We start from the raw sequence: 21438 nt of genomic DNA, 5'->3' as shown, positions 1-21438 counted from the left end.
CATGAAGCGTAGGCTAGATTTCAAAAAAAATATATAAGTATAGAAAGAAAACATTTATACTAATCACCAACATGTAAACTAACCAAGTAACACCTCATGATTCACATCAAATACTAACAACAAACCCATATGCATCACAACCATACCAATCCATCATACAATCAACAAGCATATGAACAATACTAAATAACACCACATCATATGCTTACTCCTCAATTAATGTGTAATCACACATTAACCTATAAAATTTTCCTAACACATCCAAGTAGTCTAAGTGATTTGATCTTACCGAACAAACTCAATTATTTTCACATCTTACACGTAGGGTGAGTATATGGACTCAAGCCTATAAGTTGGTCTATTTAGCCTGCGACTCGTGCAGATATGAACCCAACTTTTTAAAATTCATATAAGCATAACAAAGTTTTTGACTCGACTCGCAAAATCCGCGAACTTTGTGAACTAGTAGCCTGTGTGAGAACAACAATTTTTTGTTATTACATTGGTACACTATATGCTATACTAATTTCAAAAACAATTAAAAGAAGTCAAACTTAATTTAAAAAAAAAAAAAAAAAAAGCCTAACAAACTTGATGAAAAAAAAAAAAAAACTTAAAAAGGTTGGGTCCATTGGCCTAATTCTCTAAGACTTTAATGTTTGATATCTATGTTTGGACTTTTAAATTTTAAAAACATTAAGACTTTGATGTTTTTGTTAGATATGTAAACTTTGCTTTTCAAGAATTTGATTTATCATTAACAATGTTTGATGTTGTTACAAATATATTCATATCAATTTTTATTTATTTTTTCCTTCATGTTTTAATATGTTAAAAAAGGAGAAATAAAACTCATTGATTTTTCAATATTTATTAAAAAAATCAAACATAATTAGGTTAGGCTTCGCAGATAATGTAGAAGTAAAAAATTTCATTAACATGTAATTTCTTCACCATCTTAGGGTATGCTTGGGTGGGAATTTATATAGTTAAACGCTGGTTGACGATCCATAGAACACCACACCAATATGTTTGGTTGTCTTCTTCCTTGTTGTGTTGAACAGGTTTTTTGTTATAACCTCCATTTTAGCTGAAGTAAAAGGTTTGTTACTTTTACTTTAACGTTAACAGGTTTTAACCTTTTTTGTTGAAATTATTTTGAACAATCATTTTCTGACCTCATTACCTTTCTACCTACCAGCATTTAAGATTCATAAATTTGGGTATGACTATGGTTTCAAAATTTAGAAATTTTGTGCTTTGGTTTTAGGTTCCCGCATGCATGCTGCTAGTTTTGAGCTGCTAACCTCGTTGAGGTTGTGATTCCAAGCTTGTTCACAAAGATCACTCTGCTCTTGGTAAGTTTTCATTTTTTTCCATTTCATTTTTTTTTGTTGCTTTCTTTTTTTGTGATGATCTATTGCTCAATTCATGTCTTGTTTTGTATTGTTATTCCTTTTTGTAATGTTTTGTTACAATATGTGAACACTCATTTTTTGTGATGATCTATTATTCCTAAATTTATAAGAAAACATAACCTATTTCTTTTGGGGATGTATAACTAATTATTCTATTTTTTTGGCAACTTATACAAACATTAAACTTGAAATAACCTTACAAATAAATCTTGATATCTCTTTTATAATAGAACAATGAGTAACGACAACAGAAAAGGCAACTCAAAGACTTATGCTATAGATAATGAAGGTGATAAGGTAAAGGTTGCATGGGATGTCAAGACAACTGAAATTTATATTAAAGTATGTTTGGAGCAAGTGTATAAAGGAGAATGAAGTGGAACTACCCTTACCAAGAAAGGTGGAAAGTTGTTGAATCTGAATTCAATACTAAAATCGGAAGAAAATATGGCAAGAGTCAATTCAAAAACAAATGGGATAACCTTAAGAAAGAATTGTCAGTATGGTACAAATTGTTTGGAAACGAGACTGGACTAGGATGGATAATTTGATAAATATGGTGGATGCATCAGATGAGTGGTGGGATAAAAAGCAAATGGTACGAAGTCTTTTAATGCATCAGAAGTTAGAAAATTTATATTGATTTTGCGTAATATATTATTTTGATTACTTGTAAACATGCAAGAGAATCCATTATACGGGAAATTCATATATAAAGGACTTGTTTTTGCTCATGAGCTAAGTACATTGTTCAGTGTTGTGGTAGCTATTGAAAAATTTAGTTGCGCTCCTTCTTCTGGGATACTACCAGATGGATTAGATGGGGATAATAATGTATATCGTCCACAATTTGATAGTGTCAATATAGACTTAGAGGAAGGTTCAAGGGATAGTGAAGCAGTACTTCCTAGTGTTGGATTAAGCTCAAATTTGGGAAATATCAATTTAATCACTACTCAAGGAAATAATAGCGAAAAGAGCACCCAAAAGAGGAAAAGGATTGGAAATGAAAGCACGAAGGTGAAAACTCTTATTTCTAAAAAAAAATAGTTGATGCAATCGATAGAACTGCATCTGCTTCTAAGTCACATTCAACTACTTTAAACACACTAGTAGTTAGTGGCACATCTATTGTTGAAGTGGCAGATGAAAACGCCAAAATGGAAACTATTATGAGTGATGAGGATTGACACGCTTGGTGCAGCCGATTTATTGTCCAAACCTGTTAGGAAAATGTTTGTTGCATTGAAAGGACGTGAGAAAAGATTATTGGGTTGGCTGAAGTTTGCTAGATATAATATATTATCATCTTTAAAAAATTAGATTACTAGGTGTTGGATTGATGCTATTTATATTTAGAAGAAATTAAAATCCTATATGACTTGTATTTTGATATGATGGAAATTAGGATTATGTAAACTTTATTTTGAATATCTAATGACTTATATTATCCAACCTATATTTAGTAGAAATTAAAATCCTATATGACTTATATTTTCCTTCTATGTTTTTCTTCTCTTTTGGATTTGGCTTACTATCTTGGCATGATAATAAAATAAAATTTTTGAATCTATTTCTGTTAGTAAATTCCTAAGACAACACTCTTTTTCTGCTGCAATAGTGAGAAATGTGCCATGAATCAGATTTTGGTTATTGATTTAATGGGATCATAATTATTTGACATGTGTAGGATGTGATATTACCCACAAGTGTAAATTTGAATTATTTTTTTGACTGTATGCTTTGAATTAGCCCCTGAAAATGATTAGTCTTTAATTAGCCTTTTTTCCCGCGTGGCTTAAATTGGATAGCTAATAGCTCATGATGCAATGATGATTTTTATTTTAACTTGTGATTCCATGTTAATCGTATGTCTCAGGCAAGAAAGCAATTCCATGTTAACAATTTTGCAGTATTATTAAATAATAAGAAATCATATGCTTGGATTAATGTATTGAAGCTTGATAGCAATTGTATCTCAAACAATCATATGCATTTAAGTTTTTTATTTTTTATTTTTTTATCTTAATTGGTGTCTTTATGTAAATTTAAGAATGAATTGGATTTAGCTGACTTCGGATAGAGGTGTCCACTAAAGTATAGATTGGTTCTAATAATAGAGATTCTAACTTTGTGAGTACATTTGTGTTCTTTTTTTATATATGGCCTATATATTAAAATTGAAGATGATTATAATAATCTTTATAATTTATATTATTAAGATTTAAGATATTTACTTGCATGATTTTAAAACATGAAACAACCATAGTGAAGATTTGTTTGTATGCTTCACTGGTTGTATGCTTTTATGCAAATACTAAACAGGATAAATAACCATGTATCTTATATTTTTAATTTATTTTAACAACTGATCAATGAAAAGTTTGGTGTCTAGTAACAAGTTTAGAGGATCAATGGAGGATTGTAATGACAATATGTAGAAGATCAAAATGAAAAATCTACCTTACTTTCTATTTTATCTACCTTACTTTCTATTTTATAAGATAATATAAGAGAGGCTGAAGATGTAACTGCATTAATTAGTGAGTATGCTATAAAATATCTATGTAAAGAATCATGTAGAATTAGTGAACAAACAGGTCATTTATGAGTGCAAGACATTTTGAATGGGCATCCTATTCGTTGTTGAGATGTTTCGAATGGAAAAGCATGTATTTAATCAACTTTGCATTGAATTGGTTGAACAAGGTTTAAAAGGAACTAAGCGAATGGGTATTCAAGAAATGGTTGCAATGTTCTTAAATATGGTTGGTCATGGAGTAGGCAATATGATGATACAAGAAAGGTCTTAACATTTAGGAGAAACTGTAAGTAGGCATTTCCATCAAGTATTAATTGCATGTCTTAGATTAGCCTTCAAATACATTAAGCGTTCCGTGATGTTCATAAAAAAATTGCATGTCTTAGATTAGCCTTCAAATACATTAAGCGTTCCGTGATGTTCATAAAAAAATTGAACACGATTAACAATATTGGCCATTTTTCAAGGATGCTATATGAGCAATTGATGGTACTTATATTTCATTTGTGGTTAGTCCTAGTGAACAATCAAATTTTTTTGAAAGAAAAAGGCATCGTAATGATTGTGTATGATTGGGACATGTGTTTCACATTTGCATTACTGGGATGGGAAGGCACTGCACATGATGCGTGTGTATTTGAGAATGCCCTCACAACTCCTTCCATTAATTTTCCACATCCACTTCCAGGTAAATGTTTATGACATATTGGTCCATGTAAAAGTGAACTTTACCACCTTCCAGAATTTAGGCGTTCAATGGATTTGCAAACTACAATGAGGTGTTTAATTATTATCATTCAAGGTTGAGCTACACAATAAAAAGCACTTTTGGGGTATGAAAAAATATATTTACAATTTTTCGTTGCATGCCTAAGTTCAAATTTAAAAAGCAAGTTAAATTAGTTGTTGCAACAATGACTATACACAATTTTATTAGAAGACAATCTCAAACTAATTTTGAATTTTTGCATTGTCAAAATGAAAATATGGAGGAGCAAGAAAATGATGATTGTATTGGTGAAGATCAATTTCTACCTTTAATTAATCGTGACTTCTTCAATGGAGATGAATTTTGTTCGAGACTCCATCTGAGATCAAATTAAAGACAGTATGTCAACTTAATTAGTCATGTATTTATATTTCTTGTATTTGAATTTAGAGAATGTATAATTAATTATTGTTTTTCTTTATCTATTTTATTGTAGTTTAATCAATATTGTTATCAAAATATTTTAAAATAATATTTAGATTTTACTGGCACCAGCACCAGGCCTGGGTCTAGGTTTTAGTTCAATTTTTTCTTTGAGAACATAAAAACTCCGTTCAGAAAGTTATAGCTAGTTCCATTTCTCCTCCACCATGTTTGTGAAACCATTACTCAATAACCATAAGTCAAGTATATCACTTAAACACTCCACTCATATAACCACCATCAATTACCAACTTAAGATCAAATCATCAAATAAACTAAAAATCACAATAATAACAAATATTTACATTAATTTTTGCTATAAAATTTATACCGATCCTAATATTTTAGCAACAAGTGCCATATATATGAAGCAAAAACAGTAGGAAATAAGTTTGTTTGGCAACAAGACCAAATTATTCTATAAAATACCCCCAAAACAACAGAAAAATAAAAACGCTACATAGCATAGGCGCTTCCCACATCGCTCACACACATAACACGACTACTATATATATGCATCATTCGTCGGGAAAATCAGAAGAGGTTCAAAAACTCGCGAATCTTCTTCGCGAACAAGCTCTCCTCGCGGACGTGGTGGTGGTAGTGGCGATGGTGGTTGTGGCGGTGGTGCTCGTCGCGGTGGTCCTCCACGGTGGCCGTTGACTTCGCGTTGACGTCGGCGGCGTGAACCCTAGCCCAGCGCGGACGGATCTGGGAGAGCTGGATCATGTCGTTGCCGTAGGCGATCTGGCGGCGGTGGGCGTGGCGGCAGCGGGAGCCGAGGGGGAGCGGGTGGAAGCGGCGGTTGATTGGACGGAAGCGGAGGAGCGTGAGAGGGAGGGGATCGAGGGAGTCGACGGTGAAGGAAACGGTGTCGTGTTGGTGTGGTTGAGGTTCGGATTTAGGTTGGGGCTCGGGGAAGGAGGTTTGGAGGTTGCGTGCGTGTGAGAGGGTGAGGAGGAGGAGGAGGAGGAGAAGGGAGAGGAGAATTGCGAGGGAAGGAGTCATGGTTTTGGCGTGGGTTGAGAAATTGGGGTTTGGAAGGATTGTGTTTGATGTAAAAGAGAGTGGAAAATGGTCGCACAGAAAAGGTTCAAAGAAAGAAGAAGGAGGAGAAATTTCCTGCTTACATTACATATTACAACTGCAACGTAACGCGCACGTTTCAGGTAACAATCATTACTATTTTTTTTTTTTTTTCTAAATGGAGACGTGTGAGAAAAGTATTTACAATAATATTCTCTAATCTAAGTTAACATTTGATAGTAAAACGGGATAAAATAGAATGGAGGAGAATAATAATGTATTTATATTATATTTAATAACAACAGAACCGAATGAAATTAGTTCTTTTATTTTGTGTTTGTTTTGTTTGTTGAACAGAATAAAATATTATATTTAATTATATATATATATATATATATATATATATATTTTTATCTTGTTTAATGTTTAGTTAAGTATAACAAATTAAACAAAATAGAATATAACATTTTTTCATATTTGTTATTTTATAACTATTATTATATAATATTCTTAAAAGTTTTTAATATATTAATATTTATTTTATAATTATTTTTAAATATGAAATATTTGATAAAATATAATTTATAAAATATGATTAATTTAAATATATTGTTATTATTATATAACAACGTTGATTTGATTTGAATGAGTTTATCATTTTTTCTATTAGTGTAGTAACCCAATTTTGTCCGGAAAATGTTAATTTTGTTTAAAAAAAAATAGCAAAAAAGGTATATACAAGAAAGAATAAAAAAGACAAAAATATGGAAGCCAATTGTAACGCTTCATTTTTTTATATTTTTATGGGAGTAATTTAGTAATTTTCATATGATTTCAGAAGTCCAGAACGGGCCGTTCCAAAACTGGAACGGGCCGTTCCAACATTCCAAAAAGCCCCAAAATTTCAAGCCCAGAACGCGCCGTTCCAAAACAAGAACGGGTCGTTCCAACATTCCAAAAAATCCTAAAATTTCTAGCCCAGAACGGGCCGTTCCAAAACTGGAACGGGCCGTTCCAACCTTCCAAAAAACCTTAAAATTTCTAGCCCAGGGCCGTTCCAAAACTGGAATGGGTCGTTCCAACCTTACAAAAAGCCCTGAAATTTCTAGTCCGGAACGGGCTGTTCCAAAACTGGAACGGGCCGTTCCAACCATCCAAAAAGACTTATAAATTCTAGCCCAGAACGGGCTGTTCCCAGAAACTGGAACGGCCCGTTCCCAAACTGGAACGGGCCGTTCCAACCTTAAAAAAGGACCTGTAATTTTTAGCCCAGAATGGGCCGTTCTCGAACTACCAAAATACCTAAAAATTTTAATCCAGAACGGGCCGTTCTGAAATTGGAACAGCTCGTTCCGAAAATGGCCGTTGTGAGTAAAATTGCAACCCCGGAACGGGCCGTTCCGGATTCAGAACGGGCCGTTCCGGTCCCTCCTGAAAGTCTATAAATAGCGGCCCTTCCCCTTCCCAAACACACCTACACACACCCACACACACATATCTCCACCTTGGACCAGGGGGAACCCAAAGGAAAAGACCAGCAAGTTACTGCTACTGTAGCGAAGAATTGTGAGTATATTAAACTCATTCCTTTTATTTATTTTTATATCTGTCAGTAGTTCTTATTTAAATTCAAAATGTGATTAAATACCAAAATATAGTGTTATAATATTTAATGTAAATATATGAAATTATTGTATCAAAAATTTTATTGGAGGAATGGTTAACTAGATGTGACATCTTTTTAACCTTTGAATTTAAAGTACAAGTTGTGACAGCTTATCTTTAAAATTTTTCTCCAAAAATAAAAATGTTTAACCAAGAAATTTTTTAAGATCATAACATCTATAACAATAATTATAATTATAATTTTATTGAATTGACTTTGGTGTACACCTTAGTCAATTTTATATTTTTAGGGTGAATGAGCTGAGACAGTTCAAGAATCCTATATTTAACAAAAATAAATTTAAATAAAAAATATCAACACACAAACATTTTCTACAAAGAACTACGTGACTCTGATTCTTCATTACACATGAAGATACGTAGGAGCAAGAAATAAATCTTGTCGAGCTAAAAAAATAAAAAATATTATTTTCCTTTTTATATAACAATAATAATTTTAACTCTTTTATATATATATATATATATATATAATGATAGTTTAGTTAAATAAAATATATTTGATCATTTTAGTGAGATAAATATTTTACAAATTATTAATAATTAGTTTAATTAATTAAAGGTAATCGTCTTAGGACGAACATTGTGAGGTGCTAATACTTTCCTCACATGTAATCGACTCCCGAACCCAAAAATTTGGTTTTCGTAGACTATTTTCTACTTTATGGTTTTTCCAATGTTTTTCCGTAAAAAATAACATTGGTAGCGACTCCTCTTTTTCAATTTATTTTTCACCGTCCCGTCGCGACCGAAGTTGCTACAATTAGCAAATGAGAGTAATTCAAATGATCAATAATCTATATGATACAAATAGTAAATTACATAAATTCCAATGATAGAAAAAAAATATGTTTTGTTTTTGTATACACCGTAAGTAACAAACAGTGCAAGGAAAGAGAAAAAGAGCAGTAAAGTGTTAAACAAAAAGAATTACGACAAAGATTTTATTTTTTAGTTGTGTTTTTTAGTTAGGTGTGCAATGAAAGAGTTATAAAAATAAAGAATACTAATTTTGTTATTAAAAGATGTTTAATAAAATGTCTTGTTCCCTTCCAGTTGATTTCACTTTTTTTAATAAAAAGTATTTTATATTTTAATCATGTGTCCTATTCTATTTTTTCTTTCAATTTCATCAAACAGAGAATATAACTCATACGTCTCGTCTCATTCTAATGTGTATTCTAAACGCAACCTAAATGTTTTCTAAAATAACACAATTATATAAATCATTTTCTAAATAATACTCCCTTTGGGTATCTATATAAGAAAAAAATGTATTTAAAATTTTAAAGTTAACCTGTTATTATTTGGTTAACATAGTTTTCTGAAGTTTGATTTTTAATAAAATTAGATATTAATTGGTGTAAATATAAATAGATATTTAATTACAATTTTACGTGTCTCATTCGTAATTTTAAGTATGTTGTCGAGTATCTTTTATGGTACACCTTCTAAAATAAGTGCGACAGAGATCAATTTTGTAAGTTATCCCGTTATCATAGGGTATCTTGATAATTTGATCTATCGCTTGTTATTAGTCTTAAGTTTGTCCATCTTTTACTAAAGCATCCACCATTATCTTTCACCATGACATTATTTTTATTTTAAGAAATTACATAATCCTTCTGCCCAAGACAATTTCACTCTAAATTGAACCCAATTATTTTAAAACTCAACCAAGCTCATCTATAAAAAAAACCGAACCATTTGGAAAATAATGGTTCTTTTCAGTTGAATTCCATTTTTGAAAATTACATTTAAACAAATGGCATATATAATTTTTCACTGAATCTAATTACATTTTAATTTGTTCTAAAGTAACTTTGTTGTTGTTCTAATTTTATATGATAAATCCAATTTTTTTATTGATGAACTTTGAGCATGAGAGAGGGATTTAAAATGCTTAGTTAATATGGAGATTTTGGATAGAAAAAAATGATTTACAGTTTTAAGCAAAAGAAAATAAATCAAAGAACTTGACCATAGTAATTAAAGTAAGGCTTAATTAAATCTTTTATTTTTAAAAAAATAACATTTTATTTTAATCCCTATAAAAGTTTTTATCTATTTTCAGTCCTATATTTAACAAAATAATATGGTTATATTCTCTTGCTAGTGGCTAAAAGTATATGACTTTTGTAATTTTCCAAAATTAAAAGAATTTTTTTTATAAATACTAAAAAAAATATTTTCAAAGAATAATTTTTTTAATCTTTAAAAATAAACATAACAAAAATACTTTTGAAGAACCGAAATAATTACACATTAACAATAATAGATGAAATTAGGTAGGTAATTCCAATTTAGAAAGAAAACAAATGTAATGGATGAGGTCCACAATAGCCATAAAAGAAGTGGTTATTAGATATTTGGGGTTTGAAAGTAAAATGAAAGACGGTGTGAGGAATAGAAAGGTGTTATGATCAATCATGTGAATGCAAACTGAATTCATAAAGTGCGGTGCGGCTGTGAACGACTTTACAGCGCTCGGTCAATATTGTGTTTTTGTAGAGTTGTTCACAAATCACATCTTGTAATTTATTTATTTATTTTAGAAAGAAAAAAACAATTTATTAATATGAGACTATTAATGAGAATATCACAACATGGGATTTTCAATAGTAGAATTACTAAAAACAAAATTTTCAAATCCAAAATATATCTTCCTACAACACAAATGCAACATCAAAATTAGATAGATTGAAAAGTAGCAAAATTAACAAAGGTATGTGATTCTCAAAGTAGAATTAACAAAAACATAATCTTCAAATCCAAAATATATCTTCCTACAATGCAAATGCAACTTCAAAATTAGATAGACCAAAAAAAAGAGCAAAAAAATACTAATTGACAAACACTAGTAGAAAGTAAGATTATTACAATTCTTCCAAACACGAGATAGGTTGCTCATTCCAATGATAAAATGAGAAACTGGTTCCTTTAACTCTTGCTCTTATCTAACTCCTAAGATCTTTGCTTCACATTCTCGAACACCTTCTCAATACAAAGACTTGTATTTTTAAAGATACATTGATCTATATACAGTCATAATAATCACAAGATAGAGCATCAAATCAATTTTTTTCTTGCAACATGCTACCTCTTATGATTCAAATATGTTGTAGAGCAATACAATTTAGAGACATAGAAGAGTACAAATTCTTTCTCCATGGTATGCTCCAAATCCAATTAGAACCTTCCCATTTTCCATGTCTACAAGTAATACCTCTTTACTTAAAGATAAGGAAAACAATATGGGATGTCTTGATAATCTAAAATGTCTTAATTTCATAATACTTGTAGAATATCGTTTATCCTCACAGAATCTAAACATCTTTTCATTGTCTAAAGAACAAGACAGTTGCCTACTAAACCAATCATCTTCAAAATTTTCATTAGTTAAGTTAATCACAACAGAACACCATTGGGATAGCTTAGTCTTTCCACACAAGCTAAATGAAAAATGTAGGGAAGCATATTTCAATTTAAGAATTTTGGCATTACCTTCATTCAAAGATCTCCACTTCTATTCTGCTATGAGTGTAATATTGAATTTGATATATTTCAAATTCCAAGTCCACTAGAATCCTTTCATTTATGGACCTAATCCCATTTGATCCAAGCTACAAATTTATCAAGAGATACTGAACCCCACAAAAAGACTCACTAAATTCTGACAAATTCTTGTCACTCCTTTGGGTAACCTATAAAAACTATAAGGAAAAAAAAAAAAAGAATTGAAGATAGGGTTGAATTTTTCATGATCGTTCTACCCCCAATAGGTAAGCTTTTTTACTTCCAAGGTAAGAGTTTCTTTCACAATTTCACCAAAATAGGATTCCAAACCTTTTTTATGTGTGCATTTACTCCAATAGGCATCCCAAGGTAAACAAAAGGGACATGAAGACAACCATAATTCAAGAGTCTAGCAAAACTATCCTCTAATTTATTCTGAACACCAATGACTCCCAATGAGCTCTTATGGAAATTAACCTAAAGACTTGCTGAAATTTCAAACCACCTTAAAATGCTTTTCACAGCAATTACATTTTCAAGTTTAGACTACAAAAAAAGAAGGGTATCTTCTGCGAACTATTGGAGACAAACATGCAAATTATCCTTACCCACAAGTATATTAGACAACAATTTCAAATTCTTTGCCTCCTTCATCAATCCACCAAGTCCTTCAACAATAATTAAAAACAAAAAGGGAGCCATGGGGTCTCCCTACCTGAGACCCCTCTCAATCGAAAACTCTCTAGTAGCACACCCTTTTATAAGAGCATAAACATAAGATGACTCTAAATGCCCCTTTCACTCAAGAGATCCACTTTGACTCGAATTCCTTCCTATTCATCATATAAACAAACAAGACCAATTCACACTGTCATATATCTTTTCAAAGTCTACCTTGAATAATATTAAAGGTTTGTTCCTACTTTTAGCCTCATGAATCACCTCAATAACTACAAGAACATTGTCAAACATGTTTCACTCTCCAATAAGTGCAAATTGAGTTTACTATATGATATTAGGCATCACAAGATGAAGCCTTACAAACAAAACTTTAGCAATGATTTTATAGATACTTCCTATTAATGAAATTTTCCTATAGTGATGGAGAAGGTGAGGAGGAGTGATAGGTGTTCTTCTCCTAATCTTCTCTCTAGCTCGGATCTTCTTCAAGGAGATGCAAACCGAAATGGATGAACACTAGATGGAGGATGAATCTCGGATATAGAAGAGGCTTAAGCCTTGGATGGAAGCATCCAAGCTTAAGGTGCAAGGGAAAGCTCACTTCAAAGAGGAGGAAAACCTAGTAGGGTTTCTAAGGTGAAGCTTTCTCTCATGGTGACTCTTGAACGAAATTTGGCTGAATAAGCTCTCAAATTTCATTTTTCTCAAAAGTGATTACAATGAGTGAAGGAGGAGGCTTAAATGGATCCGGAATTAGGGACACTTGGCGCCAATGTGGAGGACATGTGGCGCCAAGTTTTGAATTCAAATTTTGAATTTGAATTCAAAACTTAACTCACATGTGCAAGTCCGGTTCACATTGATGCTAGGCGTATTTAGATTTGATTTAGTATGCATTTAGGGTTGAATTTGAGTCACACATGTTCAGCCAAGGTGGCACCATCCATGTGACTCAAAATGCAACTTAAATGCATGCTAAATTAAACCTAGTTTTGAATTTTGAATTCAAAACTTAACTCACATGTGCAAGTCCGAATCCCATGGGTACTAAATGTATTTAGGTCTGATTTAGTGTGCATTTAGGGTTGAATTTGAGTCACACATGTTCAGCCAAGGTGGCTCCATCCATGTGACTCAAAATGCAACTTAAATGCATGCTAAATTAAACCTAATTTTTCCTATTTCAAATAAACAAGTAATCCTCCTTAAATCCTAAACTAATGACCTAAATACAATGGTCCAACAAATACAATGGAAAGGAAAAATTACAATAATGAAAATGAGCCCAATATTGGGTACCAAAAGCCCAAAGGCCCATGAAGTCTAAAACTAGGCCCAACAAGCCTAAAACCTAAAATGCTACTCTATGTGGTCCAAAATACAAGACCAAAATATATGATACCTATACTAACATGATGTATACAAAGCATAAGAAAATAGCTATAACAAAATATGGCCCATGAGAAGTTCAACTTGGGCCTTCCCAGGCCCATCGGACCCATTGGGCCTTGATTGACCCACACCTTCATGTCTAGCCAACTCCTCTTGGCTCCTTCAATATGTCACCTCTTGCCTTCCTAGGCATGATTCCATCATATAGTCCCTCAGACCATTAGGCACCGTTTTCTTTAAAAACTAATGTAAGAAATGATGCCTTGGAGCTCTGGGGCAATTTTCTAGTAGAATGAAATTCCAACATCATATTCATAATACCACCATTTAACATCTTTCAAAAAAAATTTAAAAAACCAAAATTTAAATTGTTGGTTTGGGACTGCAATTATTATCACAATCTCATATTTCAATTTTTACTTCAATAATTTATTCACGAATCATGTTTATTTGAGTTTGGTTGAAAATAAAATCTAAACCAATTAAATTTAATTGATTCAAATTAGTTTGAATTTCATAATTTTTGTTGTCTAATCCAAACCCAACACGATATCATAAATATCCAATCATAAAAACAAATAAATAAACAAATTATTTATCCTTCAAAATTGGTAGTTTTTTTTTTTTTTTTTGCTTAGAATAAGTTAGGATTTTTACAACAAGAATGAGCTTAAGCTTCTACAAAGAGCAACATAAGCTATGAGTAACTTGTACTAGGTTAAGAAGATATGCCCATATATTAGAACGCATACTAAAGATTAAACCAACTATAGATCAAGGTGAGTGAGTGTGACTGTGAAGAGTAAGTGTGGCATGTAGTGAGTGGTACAATGCAACCCCTGACGGTAATGAGAGCACAATGGGTCGATAATGATTAGAGGACTTTGGCCTTCGAGTGTGGCCTTGTGTTGTGTGATGCCATGCAAGGGTTTACTATTTTGCCACATTGTGCGATGGTTTGCTCTCTTATGAAACTGCAAGGATGAGGGTTTACTTATGTTAGGGCAAGGTGCCAACGAGTGGAGAAATGTTAATTATTAAGTGTTAACTATGTTAGAGATTCCACATCAATTAAAGATAAAATTATAATAATATATATAAGTGGAGAATAATTCTTATCTTACAAGTTAAATTGGTAAGGTTGAGTTAATTAGGCTCCTAAATCACTTTCTTAAAATTATATCAAAGCATATTTAAGTCTATTCTAGGGATTTTTGTTGTTGATTTTTGTTGTTCAATCAAGTTAATCAGATGGAATTGTTATAATGAAGACCCCTCTATTTTAGATTTTCAACTCAAATCGAATTTAGCCTAGAGAAAGGGTGGAAGTATGTGTAAGAAAGGGAAAGTCCTTAATTTTATAAAAGAATAAAAGAAAAATAGACGTATAAGAAGTGTTTACATCTTGAGAGATAAGAAGGAAAAAAAGTTATATAATTGATATTACGTGTGAAAAAAAAAAAGAAATATATATAAATTAGGAGTACGTCAATGAGGCGTTCCATTTATTTTAGTGTTCAAAAATCATCAGGCTTAGTTTTAAATTTCTTGTTCAAATTTTATTTTTCTTTTTCTCAATATAAGAAAGTGGCAGCAATGCATAAGAAGGAGGGCAGACTTGGTTAGAGAAAAGATGTCATTAAGTAAAAATTCGAGGGGAAAAAAGGAAAAAATGTAAACCATTGATTTGAAAGTACACACATTTAATTAATGATCATTTTTTACTTTCTCAAGGCCAAGATATATCCAACTCTCCCACCCTATCCTCTACCAAAATACGAAAATAGTGCCTTCAAAAGCAGTAAAATATAAGAATTAATTAAAGTGTATTTACAATAAAAAAATATTTTTAATTATTATTTAATTATATATTATCATATATGATATGATTGTTAATTAACTTTTTATTTTCTTACTAACCACTCGACAAAAAAAAAAATAAAGGACACGTAGAAACAACTAAAAAAGATGTCACAACATCATATGTACGTACTGCATATATTAGACGAAAATCATTGGCATTCATCACTACAACTCATGCAACAATAAACGAAGACATATAATTCAGTATCTTATATCAACACCTTTAATCCTCACCCTTAATCACATGAATCACTCGACTTGCTAGTAAAATTAAACATATCATATCATATTCATTAAGAGAAAGACAAAAAGAGGAATATGGTATAATTATAGTTAATCATGATCGATTCATCATTGGGAGAAGATCGTTTTTTAGATGGTTAGGAGTTCATATACATAACACGAAATAAATTTCTTATTATGTATTCAACAATTAATACAACTTGGTTAATTCAAAGTAAACCATACCAAGTACAACAACATTTCAACTTAATGGACGTCCATCACATTCATCTAAAGTTTTTATACTCTTTAATTACATCGCATTAATTTGTCCCATTTTACTTTCAGAGGAAGATTTGCAACTGGTTTCACATCTAAAAAAAAAGATTATTTTATACATTGGGTTATTCAAGAACAAATAAATAAAACTTTTTAGATCAATTCTATTAGTAATCTATCTAAAACAAAAAAATTTGGTTCAATAATCGATTTAAAAAGATTTTACACTTTACATTTTCTAAATCTATAGCATTGTTATAATTGTTAAATTTTTTTAACCAATTTTAAAAGTCTAAAGTGTAATATATATTGTTAAAAGTCTAAAGTGTAATATATCTTACAAAACACTTTTCATTCAGTCAACCCTTTCATAAAGTTTAAATTTTTCAGCTCTTAAATAATTTATAAGTTTTCACTAATTTATAAACTTTCAGATAAGTTACAAACTACTTTTACTAAACATACAGAATTTTCACCATAACCTTCAATATCTCTGTATTTTTTTTGTTTAGATATTCCATATGGTTAATTGCTAATGCTACTTTGGACAAAGAGTTGATGACGCAAGAACAAATAATATGATGCCGAAATTTTTAATAAATTTAGGTTGACCCTACACACACGGGTTTGGATTTTACATACTCTCGATAAAAATTGATTTAAAACACGCATTCCAAATTTCAATATTTTTTAAACAAAAGTTACCCTGATATTATATTAATATATACATTACTAGAAAAATATCTTTTTTTACGAATTTTCATAAAATAAATATTTGTAAATTTTTTTTATGAATTTTCTTGCAATAATAATTTCACAAAATTTGTTTACAAATTTATTTGCGAAAAATAATTAAAAATATTTCTTATAAATTTTTTTTATGAAAAATAATCTACAATAAATTTTTGTAAACTTTTTACAATTTTAATGATCATAGAAATTTTTTTTGGCTAAAACCCTAATTTGGTCCCTTATAATATTAAAAAAAATTTTAATTTAGTCCTAATTTACTTTAAAATACTTCAATGTGAGACTTCTATCCAAATTTCACAAACGATGTTAAAGATCCGTGAAAATCACGTCCGTGATTTCAAATCACAACCGTGATTCTCACGCTTGGGAACCAATCAAAATGTACTATACTATTCTTTCCATGAACGCCCCCACTCCAGTCACCACCTTCGCTCCTGCCGCCGCCACTTCCTCTCCTCGCTCCCCTCCGAAGGCGTCGACGCAGTGAACGACGTCGCTGTGGACCACCATGGCAACACCTTCTTGACAAACTTCGGCAGAAACTTCATTTGGAAGGTATTCGTCAACGGATCCGCGTCGATCTTCTGCCGATCTCCGATGTACACGGAGACGACAAAGAATCCTTCCGACGGCAACGCACCTTACAGTTTCGTAGGGTTGAACGAAATCACCTACGTGAGCAAGGGATACCTCATGGTGGTGCAGTCGAGGACGTGGTGGATGACACAACGATGAAGGTGTTGCTAAACGAGGATATGGTGGGTGCGAACGACATCGCGGTGAGGAAGGACAGCATGGCGACGACGGTTTCACCGATGAAGGTGTTGTGGTTGATGAAGAGCGATGATAACTGAGTGGAGGGAGTGCGACAAGGTGGACGTGAACGTGCGACGATTTCCAACGTTGGTGGTGATCGGAGATAAGGATAGGGTATATGTGTGTAAATGGTGAGCAAATTGGCCTTCTAGAAAACAAGAACGAAGAAAGCCCTCTCTCACCAATATTTAACACCAGGCGTGAGAATCACGATCGTGATATGGAATCACGGGCGTGAGAATCACGATCGTGATATGGAATCACGGGGGTAATTCTTATAAACTTTTAATACCGTTTGTGAAATTTGGACGGAAGTCTAATATTTTAATTAGAATAACTTGGGACTAAATTGAAACTAAAAATTAAAATGGGACCAAACTAAAATTTTTTAATATTATAAGAGATCAAATTAGGGTTTTAGCCAATTTTTATCCTTGGTAAAAATTTGTAGAAAATGTTGTAAGAATTTTATTTTGTTTCTTGTAGATTTTCTTGTAAAAATAAATTCGCAAGTAATGTTTACTAAATGATAGAAAAATTTTGCATGTAACTTTCCCGGTAGATTTTTTTGCCAATATTAATCCGCAGAAAAAATAAAAAAAAGTTTAAATTTATAAGTTTAATAATTAAAATATTTTTAATTAAGAAAATGTCATTTTACTAAATTATTTATAAATATATCATTATAATTAATTTTAATTTTAATTTTAATTAAATTAAATATATAAAACTTTATAAATATGATAAATTAATGATAAATTATTTATAAATATATCACGTGGTGGAAGCGTGGAAGCAAATTTCTTAATTTTTTCAGATAAATTTATTATAAATATTTAAAAGTTAAAGAATTATTAATAAAATTCATTGTGAACATGGTGCGTTTACACACATTCAAATTTGGGATGTGTATTTTAATTTTGATTAGCAGAATAAACGTCTTCATCCAATTCCAATTGTTACGATTAGTTGACTACGTTAATGGATACATTCTCCGAAAATTCTTCCCATTTATTGTTATGATTAGTTGACTACGTAAATGGATAAATAATAAATTAGAGTAATGATAGATCCTTCGAATTTTAATAAAAAATTCTTCTGAATTATTTTGCACTTGACACTTGTTATTCTTTTAACTATAAAATGTAAATTTAATTATAAAAAAAACGTTTTAATTAGTCAGAGAATGTTTCGGAATATACATGGATTTAACATTTTTCATAAATAAATTTCCAACCGCAGAATATTTCACTTTGTCCTTATCGTACCCGACACATATATAGACGAGCACTCAGAATCATCATACGACGTGTTCCTGAGCTTCAGAGGGCAAGAGCTTCACTGGTAATCTCTACAACTCTCTCTGCCAAAAGGGTATCCAAACCTTGATAGACGAAGGACTCAACAGAGGAGAAGACATCATGCCAGCTCTTGGGCAAGCCATGAGAGAGTCAAGGATCTTCATTGCTGTCTTCTCTGAACTATGCCTCCTCAACGCACTGTTTGAACGAGCTTGTTACCATCATGGAGTGCTTGGAGGAACGGGGAGGACGCTTGTTTTGGCCGGTGTTCTATGGAGTGGATCCGTCGCAGGTTAGGACCCAAAGTGGGAGTTATGCAGAAGCTTTGGAAAACCATGAGAATGATGACAAGGTCATGAAATGGAGAGAGGCTTTGTCTCGAGCTGCTAATATGGCTGCCTGGCATTTCCAACATGGGTAAGAATTGTTTAGTTTGCATGCCTTCAGAAGTAATAAAATTGATCCAGGTTATGCACATGTTTCAAAACGGGCAATTGCCTATACTCATGGTCTTCCATTGGCTTTGGAGGTTAACAAAATTGGCAATTTCCATTGGCATTTCCAACATGGGTAAGAATTGTTTAGTTGGCCTTGAGTCTCTAGTGCTGCAAGTGACATCTCTCCTTGGACAAGGCTCTGAAGAAGGAGTAAGCATGGTGGGCATTTACGGCACCGGTGGAATAGGTAAATCATCAATACACACTTTACTAGAGGCCCTAAAAATCTGCCTAATAGTCTGAGAGTGCTATACTGGAGTGGATATCCATCACCATCATTACCATCTAACTTTAATCCCAAGAATCTTGTTATACTCAGCCTGCCTGAAAGTTGCCTTAAGTCATTCAAATCACTCAAGGCAAGTATTTTTTCAAAAAACTTGTAATAGTAAATTTTGTTGGCCATATACACCAAAATGTATGTCCTATTGAAAACTCGTAATCTGAGGCATTGGCTTTTGTTTTGTAGGTGTTTGAGTCATTGAGCTCACTAGATTTTGAAGGCTGCAAGTTCTTAACTGAACTGCCTAGCTTATCTGGAATACCAAATTTGACGGCAGTATCTCTTAATAACTGCACTGATTTAATTAGAATTCATAGTTCAGTTGGATTTCTTGATAAACTTAAGTTATTGAGTGCTCAAGGATGCACCCAGCTAGAAATTTTGGTACCATGCATCTACCTGACATCTCTAGAGACTCTAGATCTGAGGGATTGCTCACGTCTTAGGAGATTCCCAGAAGTGTTGAGAATGATGGAGAATATAAGAGAGGTTTACCTGGATCATACTAATATAGATGAACTGCCATTTTCGATTGGAAATTTTGTTGGGCTTCGACAATTGTTCTTGAGGGATTGCCAAAGGCTGAACCAGCTACCAAGTACTATCCATATATTGCCACAACTTGAGATAGTTACGGCTTATGGTTGTGGTTGTAGGGGATATAGATTTAGATTACCTGAAGAAGAAGTAGAAAAAGTGGCCATGTGGCTTGAGATTTCGAATTTATGTTTTCTAGGGACTTTTATAGGCAGGTAAACTGGTAAAACCATCAATGGGTTTTTTCTTCCGATTCTTAAAAAATTCTAAGTGTTCAAAAAGAAATCTACTTTAAAATTTTAACATCTACTAAGATTGGATATCTAAAACTGTTGTACATCGTCGGCCTCAATTTGGATGAGCTTGTATACCTAAATCTATCTATACTAGTATTTCTGCTTATTTGGATGAGCTTTAAGTTGACTTTAATAGTTCAATGTTTCCAACGTCAGTAAAAACCCACAAATAAGTTCCAGATTATCATAAATCATAAGGTCCTGACGCCTGGCTTGGTGAGTACAACGAAAATGAAGCATAATAATCCAATACGACATTCTACGAACTACATATCAACTTGCAAAACAAAGCATACATACATGAGGTGCAAGAATGTACAACAATAAAATAAATGATAAGAAATACATTAAAAAAGATAGGTAAATGAACCACGCATGTCACACAATTTTATATCACTCTACCACCTTAGTCTTGGAGGAATTGTCAAATACACGTCCGAGATTACACCATGAGACAATCAAATTTGTGAACTTAATTATGAAGAGTCACAATCAATTATAAAATGTTATTTTAAAAGGAGGACAATATGCACATATCAAGATATAAGTCATTTATACGCATAAAATTGTAAAAATTAAAAGAATAATAATCTCTTTTAACACCTCTATACAGCTATTATAAAATGATTACCGAAAGTCAACTGTCCAAAATAACAAGCTTAAGTATATTAACTTACCCTAGAGAATAATAAAAAGCCATAATAAAATATTTACAAGCAAAAGAAAATTAAAATATTTGGAAGTTAAAAATCATCAGACGAAATTATGTAATTTATTAGTTTAGTATTGAGTGAATATTTACGCGAAAGGTAAAAAAAAAAAAACATCTTTTAGTTACCTGATCAACTTTCCAATTTGACAAATTCTCAACTAAAAGAAAGTCTATCATGACCTAAGTTTTTATCATTAACAGAAGAGGCAGCGATTTGGGTTCCCCCAAACTTTTGGAACAATTCAATAGCAAATGGACAAAAGTAAAAAATAATTAGCATCAAGTTATTGTTGACCATCAACTTCAACCGACTATTTAGAGTTCTTTACGATTCAATGCAGTTCAGCAATTTTTGGGCCTAATGCTCTTTAATCAAATAAGATGCTGTTTAATATTTCATTCATCCCCCAAAACAAAAGTTACCCACGG

At 31.9% G+C, this 21438-nt stretch overlaps 1 protein-coding gene across 1 annotated transcript; it reads right to left on the bottom strand.

Moving 5' to 3' along the window:
- Window positions 1-5434: 5434 nt before the first annotated feature.
- LOC109805077 (uncharacterized) lies at window positions 5435-6280 on the bottom strand. The gene has a single exon (XM_020367028.3). The coding sequence runs from the start codon at window positions 6158-6160 to the stop codon at window positions 5687-5689; it is 474 nt and encodes a 157-aa protein (XP_020222617.1). The 5' UTR covers window positions 6161-6280; the 3' UTR covers window positions 5435-5686.
- Window positions 6281-21438: the final 15158 nt, after the last annotated feature.

Source organism: Cajanus cajan, chromosome 2, assembly GCF_000230855.2.
Source record: "Cajanus cajan strain Asha chromosome 2, NIPB_CcT2T_4, whole genome shotgun sequence".
NCBI lineage: Eukaryota > Viridiplantae > Streptophyta > Magnoliopsida > Fabales > Fabaceae > Cajanus > Cajanus cajan.
The sequence above is the reverse complement of the archived record's forward strand: the minus strand, read 5'-3'. Positions and strand labels throughout refer to the sequence as shown.

What these genes read in the sequence shown, in the direction of transcription:
- LOC109805077 (XM_020367028.3), bottom strand. Translation starts at nt 6,160, where the DNA reads ATGACTCCTTCCCTCGCAATTCTCCTCTCCCTTCTCCTCCTCCTCCTC.